Source organism: Phytophthora infestans, genomic scaffold, assembly GCF_000142945.1.
Source record: "Phytophthora infestans T30-4 supercont1.321 genomic scaffold, whole genome shotgun sequence".
Lineage (NCBI taxonomy): Eukaryota > Oomycota > Peronosporomycetes > Peronosporales > Peronosporaceae > Phytophthora > Phytophthora infestans.
Window position 1 is genome coordinate 50,896 of NW_003303438.1, and position 10,089 is coordinate 60,984.

Consider the following 10,089-nt stretch of genomic DNA (forward strand, 5'->3'; position numbering starts at 1 on the left):
TCCTGCTGGTCGCAGGTTGAAAGGACTTCAGTGCCTCTCTTTCAGCACTCGTCAGGTCCTTCTCATGGCCACCAAGAACTTTGACCACACCACCTTCCAAATCTGGAGAGTGCACGATATCCGCTCTTGGGGCTAAATAACCTTAGAAAATAAAATATTTTTTTGTATATAAATATATACATTAATATTATTAGATGTTTTTATTATATTTATATCTATTAATTTTAGATTTTTATAATTAAAAATATTTTCAAAATATTTTTTAATTTCTAAATCAAAATGTAATAAATTAGAATATTCATTATCATTAACAATCCATTTTGAATTCCAATTTTTTTTTTTATTTAATCTTAAACTAATTGGTATAATTTTTTGACCCATAATTTATTTTTTTTTTATATATATATGTTTTTTTCGTGTATTGATAAATTCACCAAATTTGAAGCCAATCATTTTATCATTTATTTCTAAATTAATAAATATTTTACCATTATAAACACTTACAGAATGATTACTATATTCAGGTAATATTGTTAAATTTTTATTAGTTATTTTCATCCATTTTTTTTTTAATAAATTAACTTTAAAAAAAGGACCTTTATATTTACTTCTAGACATATTTTATTGAATAATTAATTTTTTTTTTTTTTTCTTACGTGTAGGTTTTCCTTTAGTTATCTTACCTTGAGGTGTTACAGAAGGACGTCCACCACTAGTTTTACCTTCACCACCCACCGTGTGGATGATCAACAGGATTTTTTGCTACACCACGTACAGGCCTCCACGTTGTCGACGAACAACTGTTCTTTCTGAACGAGGGCTCGTTCATAGATGCCCCTAGAAGTGTGGCCGCCCACAAGGCCACGAGGAGCGACGAGAAGCTCTAAGAAGAGGTCAGCCCCAGAGCTCTCCTCGGGAGGCCAATACCCTCTTGAGTTGATGGCAGCTCCCTGGCTGACGGGTGCCGCCACCGAACCCCCACGCACACGCTGGGCAGCTTGGAAATCCTCCTGCTGCTGGTCGAGGTCATTCGAGACCTCCCGGGGCTCAACAATGGCACCCTCCTCTTCCTCTTCTTCCTCCTTCTCCTCCTCTTCATCCGAGGAGCCGAAGAGACTCTGATAGGAGCGTCGAGTCTCCTTCTCCTCGCGGAGTGGAGACTTAGAGGCGGTACGCTTCTTTGAGGGCTTGGCGCCTTCGGCTTTAGAGGCCTTAGCGCGCGCAAGACCCTCGGCAAGCGAGAGACGTTTGCGAGGACTCCCTTCCTCATCGCCACCGGCTTTGGGAGTGCCCTTAGCCTTAACGGCCGGACTCTCAGAGCGCACAGAGGTCCTGGGACTGTGATCACCGTGATCACTAGCGGACGACTGCACGCTGTCTTCTTTGTGCTCACTGGGCACTGGGCTGTGCCCTCCCACAGAGCCCGCAGGAGCATCATGAGTGCTCTCGGACTCGGCATCGTCCTCACTGCCCGAGTTGAACTCACGTTCTACGAACCGAGGGTTCGGACGATTGTCTGAAGACGAGGGCGACGGACTGCGGCGCCTGCTTGCGCGCTTGTCCGCAGCCGCGTCACCCGAGGATCCGATCGCCTCGGAGGCCACCTGAGTAGCCTCCTTAAGTGCAGAGCCTTTGCCGTGAGGCTTAGTGCTCTTGGCCTGCGCCTTACCGGCTGCAGCCTTGGAGCGTGTCTTAGCACCGCTCTTAGCAGTGCCACGAGGCATGTTAACGGTCGAAGTGGAGACCTTGACGAAGAGCGCAAAGGTTGCTGCTCGAGGCTCTAACTGTAAAGTGAGCCTCCGCCGCGCTCGCGCGGCCGAGTCGATGGTTTTCGACTTTGAGAATGAGAGTTTGTGACGAACATCTCTTCATTCTGATTGGTCGGTAAACCGAACCTAAGTGGGGGAGGATGTAACGGGGTACGTAGCCTTAAGTGTACCCTGGTTACATGAAGTGTGACACTTCACACTTCAGGAGTATGACATGTCATACTCCGGGATATTTGGTACAAGGTACCAAGGTCATTCAAAACCAACCATTGGTTAAATGACATTGCATTTCTATAGGTAACTGATAGTTTGTATTAACCTCAAACTTAACCTACCTATAAATATACTCAGTTTACAATCTACCTTATTTAGGTCACTTCGCTCTCTTTAATTAAAGAGGGGACCTGTGAACTGCCGTTCACTGAGAGTTTGTATACTCTCGGAAGATAACTTCCTCTAGCGCAAGGTGCTGTGTGACCCCGTCACAGGGGGACAGTGGCGGTGGCACTTGATCGGAGCAAATGCCGTCGAAGTGTTTGCTGCTGCCTTGGTCCATTTTGGGTGTGCGCCAACAGCCGCTATTCCTCTTGGGCAACTGTGATATTTGTCAAATGGCTTATGGAACTTTCACAGTTCCGGTATTTTTTTTCTCAAAAGAAGGAAGCCCTAAAATAAATTACGCCGTGTGTTGCTTCTGGGGGTTGCTTCTTGTGTACGGGAGGCTGGTAGGTTGCTGCAAGACCTCGTAATTAGGTTGCAGTAACGGGACTCGGGTACGGTACTACCTCGGGCTCAAGGGGTTAAAAAGCGCTAAAGAACAGTGTACTAGCTCAATTCCACGCTCAATTGTGCCGTAAACAACCGATTGTCCCGAATGATGGCCGATAGTCTCAATGAACGCGACTTCGTGCCATTTCAGCAAACTCAGCGTCGCGAGTATGATAACCCGCGCGTGGGTAGTTGTTTTATTTCAGACACTCGTCTGCCTTACCCTCGTGGCCCTGCCCGGGGCGTTCTCGGCCGATGAGTCGGTCCAGTTGAGCGAGGCGTTTGGCGGCCCGCATGGAAATGAATTCTCGGACCAAGCATCAGTTGCGGCAGGACAGTCAATTGGATCGATAACGATTCGCGCGGGTGAACGAGTCGACGGCATTTCGTTGGAGGTAACAGCACCAAAAGCAGCCACGTTCAGTCATGGTGGCTCTGGCGGAAAAGCAAACACTTTGACGCTCGCAAAGGAGGAGTACATCACCTCAATGGAGGCGCATTGGGGCGAGAAAAAAGGTCGAACGCGGATCTTCTACTTGAGCTTTGGGACGAGCGCAGGCAACACGGTAGCGGCAGGTTCGCAGACGGAGAGTAAGAACACAGTGACAGCACCGAAAGGTTTCCAGCTCGGAGGCTTCTTCGGACAGGACGGTAACGAGATCGACAAGTTGGGTGCGATTTGGACGCGGATATCAGCCGAAGCTCCTGCTCCAGCCCCCACTTCGGTCCCTCCTGCACCAGCACCAGCTCCAGTATCTGCAGCCGCATCCGGTAGTGGTGAACCTGTTACTCCAGCGAACTCTGCGCTAGCGTCAGCTGCTGGCTCAGGCTCTGCTGAAGCCCCCACCAAACAAGTGGCAGCAACATCAACTGAAGACTCAGCGCTTGGCTCAGACGTTGCGTCTGGCTCTGGTGGGGCTCCCATAAAGAAAAAGAAGAAGAAGGCAATTGCGATTGCATCGAGTGACGGGTCTGCGGATGCTGAACTAGCCTCAGCTGATGCTTCTGGATCTTCCGACGCCCCAATCAAGGAGAAGAAAGCTGCAGCACCTTCTGAAGACTCTGATGCTGCATCAACATTAACCGATGCGTCTGGTTCTGCTGAGCCTCCCATTAATAAGAAGAAGACAGTTGTAGCATCCGACGAAGGATCTGCACTCGAGTCCGGCGAGGACTCTACACGTGCGTCGGGCGATGCGTCTGGTTCATCTGGTACTCCCATTAAGAAGAAGAAGAAGGCAACTGCGGTTGCGTCGAGTGACGGGTCTGTGGACCCTGAACTAGCCTCAGCTGAAGCTTCTGGGTCTGCCGAAACCCCGACCAAGAAGAAGAAAGCAGCCGCGTCTTCTAAAGACTCTGGTGGCGGGTCTGCAGAAGACGCTGCATCAACTTTAACCGATACGTCTGGTTCTGCTGAGCCTCCCACTAAGAAGGAGAAGACAGCTGTAGCATCCGATGATGGCTCTGCAATCGGGTCGACCGAAGACTCCGCATTAGCTTCAGACGATGCGTCTGGCTCTGCGGAAGCCGTCACTAACAAGAAGCCGGCAGTAACGTCAAGCGACGGCTCTGTAGCAGACTCGGCAGCGACCTCACTCGAAGCCTCACTAGCAGCATCTAGCGAGGGGTCTGCGGACAAGCCGACACAAAGCTCTGCCGTTGACTCCACAGCAGGTTCTGGACCTGGATCAGATAAAGGCTCGGCGGCAGAGGCTCCAGCCGGCTCAGGAGTAGCACAAGTGGCTCCTCCTGCAGGAACGGAAGCCCCTGGGATGAGTGTCAAGGACTCCATCGTGCTGAGTGAAAGCTTCGGTGGGCCTCACGGCAGGGACTTCTCGGACAAGAACTACGTCAACTCTGGACAGACCGTCAGTCAGGTCTCTATCTATGCCGGTAAACGACTTGATGGTATCAGCTTAGACATCTCGGCTCCCAAGACGCAGACTTTCACGCACGGAGGAACTGGCGGTGACCGCAAAGTGCTCAAACTGGGCGACAAAGAGTACATCACGTCGATGGAGGTGCATTGGGGCAAGAAAGACGACCATACGCGCATTTTCTATGTGAATTTCGTCACTAGCGCGGGCAACTCGCTGTCTGGCGGGTCGATGACGGACGACAAGAGTACAGTGACTGCACCGAAAGGATTCCAACTTGCAGGCTTCTTCGGTAAAGATGGAAAGGAGATCGACACACTGGGTGCCGTCTGGGCGTCCATTGATCTCGTCACGCCAGCTCCGACGCCTGCGCCAGCTCCTGTTACCATTGAGGACTCCCCGGGCACTGTGGCTCCAGAAGACATCGCTGGGAGTCTGTCGGAAGTGCACACGAAGGCGAATAAACGGCCTGTGCAGCTGAGTGACTCTTTCGGTGGACCACACGGTGAACAGTTCTCCGATCAACTGGCGTGTACCTCTGGTATGGTTATCAGCTCGGTGACTATACGAGCTGGTGAGCGTCTAGACGGCCTTACCGTGCAAGTCGCAGCGCCGAAGGAGATGACGTTTACGCACGGAGGAACTGGCGGTAAGGAAAACACGTTGACTCTTGAACGTGGCGAGTACATCACGACGATGGATGTTCATTGGGGACAAAAGAGCGGTCACACACGCATTTTTTTACATGAATTTGGTAACGAACAAGGGCAATAAAGTGTCGGAAGGGATCGGTGACAGCGCCCAGGGGCCGAAGCCCATAAAACAGGTCAAATTTGACACTTGGTCACACCCATATGTGATGAATAGGTCACACTTGCTAAACGTAGGTCACGTGACCAATTTAACTAGGTCACGCAGTAATAGCAGCAATCGTCATTCATGGCAGTTTTGAAACCATTCCGACTCTCCCGAAGAGGCACACCCGGACTCAAAGGCAGGCCGTCCCCACTCTCGCAAAAGACAGCGACTATAACAACATCTCGATGACTCGCCGCAGACCGCCCAGAGGTGCAAACTCACCTTCACCTCTCAATACGTCACTTGTCGAATCATCGCGTCGTCGTGGGAGGACAAGGTTCTCGCCGACTTCTCGTCCATCACGGCCTTATCGGGGTACCTCCACGTCTGACGTAGCAGTAACAGATACATCCATGCACAGCAGTGACGTAGCCTCTACTCTGCCAGCAACGTCCATAAGAGGAGAAGCACAAGAATCGCCGTCGCCATCGCTTACTATAGAGTCGATGTCGACTCAGCCTCCGACGTCATCCTCAGCAAATCCGACTAGTTCGCCGCATACTCAATCTCCACGTAGCCTCAGCCCCACTACTACTGAGCTCCCACAATCAACAGCAAGCTCAGTACGCTCGCAGGTAGTATCCAAGCCACGCGACGGACGTACCAAGGTGTATTACCAGGGCTATGCCTTCACGCGCGCAAATGCAACTGTTGTCAAAATAACCTACCGTTGTAGCTCATACCGTAAAAATTGTCGGGCCCAGTTTGCTTACTATGCAGACTCAGCGTCGTTTGACTTCGGGAATATGGAGCCACATACCTGTCGAGCTATTCTCGGTCTTGTTGGATCCGAGACAGGATCCGGTGATCACTGCATCGACGTTTCAGAGGCTGTAATGGATGAAGTCGACAAACTGGCCGCCAAAACGACTATGACACAAAAGGAAATTTGGACAGGTATTGTACAAAAGTTTTACATGCTAGATGGACCCCCTGTTCGTGGAGTGTCAAAACAAGTCGTTGAAAATCGCGTTCAAAATGCACGGGGAACACGTGCCGGTGGTCCTACCAGCTTAATAGAGAAACCACCCCTGTCGAAGGTGAAAGGTAGCCATCAGGGTTTCTTTCAGTTCCAGTATTCATGGCATGATGCCATCAAGGCGCAGAAAGACCCTGTCGGTATCGACAGAATAATTGGGTGGGCTCATCCCGCGCTGTTAAGTTTGCTGTGCTTCGAGAATTTGTCGTGGTACATCGACGGCACTTTCCGCTGTGCTCCTAACCACTACAAGCAATGCGTCACGATTATGGTCTATGACCAATCGAGTAAGCTCTACGTTCCTGTCGTGCATGTGCTCACTACGTCCATGACAAAAAAATCGTACCTGAAACTGCTACAGTGCGTTCAAGATTCTGTTGGTAGTAAACTCGTTCCGAAGGACGTTGTATGCGACTTTGAGGGCGCTCTCATCGGAGCGATGTGTGCGTTCTTCCCTGATATCCGCATCATTGGCTGTTTATTTCACTTTAAACAGGCCTGCAGCCGCAAGCTAAAGCGATATGGGATACCAAAGCTCGAGGCGAAGGTGGCTATGTCTCCAAGCGTGTTCGACGTACTGACCGTCATTGACCCCAGCAAAATTGCAGTGCAAGGAATCGCGTGGGTAAAGGCTAAAATACGAAAAACTTGTGAGACCAAGCAGTTAGTCTACTCTCGACAAAAATGGAGAATTTTTTGGGCATATTTCCAGCGTACCTGGATGGATACATTTCCCCCAACGTTCTGGAACGTATACGGAATCAATCGGGATATTGTAAGTCGAACCAACAATCCATTAGAGCGGTTCCATCGTGAGCTTAACAAGAGATTCAGGCCTCATCCGTCAATGAAGCAATTTGCCACTACTCTGGAGATTCTAGCTCGTGAGTACGTTCTGCAACGTAATGCAATCATATCAGGAATTGCTGTTCCACCAGTACGAGTTCGATTTGAGTTGCCAAGAGCCCCCAGATTACCCAGTGTGGCTGCCATTGAAGACTCCGCTTCGAGCAGCGATAGTGAAGGTCAAGTAGACGACGTCGATGTGACTTCGGATCCTTACAGCACTGACGTGTCTTCTACAAGCGAAGAAAATGCTGTCTTGGAAGAGGCGGATGCGGACTATGAGCAAGATAACTCGTTCGAGTACGAGGGTGTAGTCTAATGGGTACGCAGTATGGTAAATAGAACACAAGAAAAATACTTACATGAACAGGCACTGACTTGAATATCACTGATAACACTACATACATGTACCGGAGCTTAAGAATCCTCATGCGCATTTCGTCATTTACGGCCCCCAGCAACAGTTATTTGAAGTTGTTGAGCTCAGCTGGGAGATACATGAACGCATATGTATCTATATACAAAAAGAATCGCTGTAAAAGCCGTCTGTCACCGTCATTTGAACACCAGGCCGACAGCACGCTGTTGGAGCATTTCCTCAGTGTATTCCTGGTTGCCTCAAAGATGACTACAATGATCAGCACCAGTAGTTTAGGTCCACAAGTAGTGCCACGGTTAACCTGAGCGATTTTATATATAAATGGTGCAGTTAGGACAAAGTTTCAAGAGAGAGAAAGGAGAAACACAGACCTGTAGAACGTAATGTGTGGCGGATGCTGACTCGCTCCATCGTCGCCACTACTGACAGCTAGTTCACGCTTCTCTCCAACGTCAGCGTGTCCCTCCTGCGTTGCTGTTGCGAGGCCGAACGGTGTCTTTTGAACGTGACAACTAACTTTTGGTCACGTGACCAATCGTTTTTTTTACGTGTGACCAAGTGTCAAATTGACAGTAAAATTGGTTACCCCCAGGGGCTACCAGCTTGCCGGTTTCTTTGGGCGGTACGGTGATGAGATGGACCTTATTGGTGCAGTGTTGTCGAGCATCGCAGCGGTCAATGAAACCAGCAGCACGGTGAAGGTTTCTGCGGAAGACGACATCGCACTGGGAGAGCTGTTTGGTGGACCACACGGCAACGCGTTCTCGGATGCTACCGGAAGTCCATGCCCTTCGACAGCAAAAACATTTGTCCATTGGGGTACAGCAAAGATGGAGACGACTGCGCGGCGCGGTGTCCGTTGTCGTACCCGATTTCGTGTGGCTTGGAGTGTATTCCTCAAAACGACGACTGCGTCCTCGCCGCTCTCGCCAAGATCGGCTCGGTCGTCGCGGTGGCTTGAAATGCTGCCACCGGCGGTGTGTTTGGTCAACTTCTGGCGGCGTACAAGATCGCTAAGTGGGCAGTACTGTGCGTTCGGAATCTTGTGGAAGTGATCCGAGGGCTGGTGTATTATCTTCGCTACCGTCAAACATCAGCTCCCGTGGGTGACACAGCCGAAATGCTTACGGTTGCCTACCAAGCTGACGTCGTTCTGTATGACCTCCCCATTGCCATTTGCACTTGTCTTGGACTCCCAGTCCCTAAGAACGCTCAGTTTGCCGATACAGTGTTGGTGATCGTGGAAGGTATCGTGAAGCAGGCTATCACCAATGGTGACGAGAATGTCATGAATTTACTATCGGGCAACGGTATCGCCAACAAGTCCTCGACTACAGTGGATGACCTCGAAGATTTAGTGGCCAAGAACTCAAGTTGCGGCTGGGAGCTCAAGCGTCTCACGGATCGCGTGACTCGCGCTGTCCTCAAATATCGCAATGCGAGCAGTGAGGTCGACGACATCCGAGTGAAGGTGTACAAGTCGTCGATTGTACTGAACGATATCCCAATTGTCACGAACAACTGCATGGGTGAACTCCTGGCCTCGAAAAAAAGAACAGCGGCGTATGAGACGCGTGACCTATTGCGAAAGACGTTTGGAGTGATCGTTGATCAGCTCATTGAAACTGGCAAGACAGACAAAGGCAAAGACGTGGCAGAAGACGATTATATGCTGGAAGTGGCCAATATGGGTCTGGTTGTGCTCTCAACGATCGACCCGACAGGTATCGCGTACATGGCTTCACAATTCGTGCAGCCCATTTGCGGACCTACCGCTTATGTGGGCGAGATTGACGATGGCACATTACACGACGCTTTGGGACTTAAGACGGTGGATGAAGCATTTGTAGGTAGCTACGGCTCCTACACACACGCGGGTGATGGCGTTGTTCACCTCATTTTTGAGAGTGTTGATACCAAGGATGTGACGGTTGTAGTCCATTCGGGTGGAGATGGATATACAAAGGTCGACATTGGAGCTGGTGATGTCACGACGTGGGACGCTACATTCCCGGAGCTGGAGGACAAGACTCTGTACTTAGATCGTTGGCGTCCTGGTCTGTTTGGTTTGCCCGGTAAGGGCGGTGGCTCATTACTGATGTGGATCCCGCGATCTTCCGAAGGAGGTCATATCACCATGCACGTGCGGATCAACCCATCTTAGTTTTAGTAAGTGTGCAATTGCGTCGAACAATACTATTAGTATACGGTGTTTTCAACAAGATCTGATTAAAAAACATAACGGATCACGGCTAAGTTTGATTTTATTCCAAACGTACTGGTTGGAATCCCGGGGAATTTTGACGGCGTAGCAGCACAAATTTAAAACAGGCAACGATTTCCCGCCAAAGCGCTTACAACTTAAAGCTGATAGTGCCAGACCCACCTATTCTAGCATCGACAGTACTCGCTTGCTACATGGAGCTTTCGTATTTTCTACTTCAGTGTGAAAGGGATACAGATCATGAACAAGCAATGTTAAAGTCATTGACGACGTTAGTGAGAATTCAGGTCGTAAAACACAGGCGCAAACGTCACGGTTGCTTCTTTCACTAGACTGTAGCGCATTTTCTATAACTGGCCATTTCTTTAAATGAATACAGTATATTGCAG

The 10,089-nt window shown here is 49.9% G+C and overlaps 2 protein-coding genes across 2 annotated transcripts; both read left to right on the top strand.

Annotated features, from left to right (window-relative positions):
- Window positions 1–2,707: 2,707 nt before the first annotated feature.
- On the top strand, window positions 2,708–3,192 carry PITG_21435 (uncharacterized protein; the record flags this gene model as incomplete). Its single annotated transcript, XM_002894958.1, has 2 exons — window positions 2,708–3,113; window positions 3,185–3,192. 2 exons carry the CDS (start codon window positions 2,708–2,710, stop codon window positions 3,190–3,192), a joined length of 414 nt encoding a protein of 137 aa, XP_002895004.1.
- A 5,246-nt stretch (window positions 3,193–8,438) lies between these two features.
- Window positions 8,439–9,640, top strand: PITG_21437 (uncharacterized protein; the record flags this gene model as incomplete). Its single annotated transcript, XM_002894959.1, has 2 exons — window positions 8,439–8,457; window positions 8,529–9,640. 2 exons carry the CDS (start codon window positions 8,439–8,441, stop codon window positions 9,638–9,640), a joined length of 1,131 nt encoding a protein of 376 aa, XP_002895005.1.
- Between the last annotated feature and the right edge of the window lie 449 nt (window positions 9,641–10,089).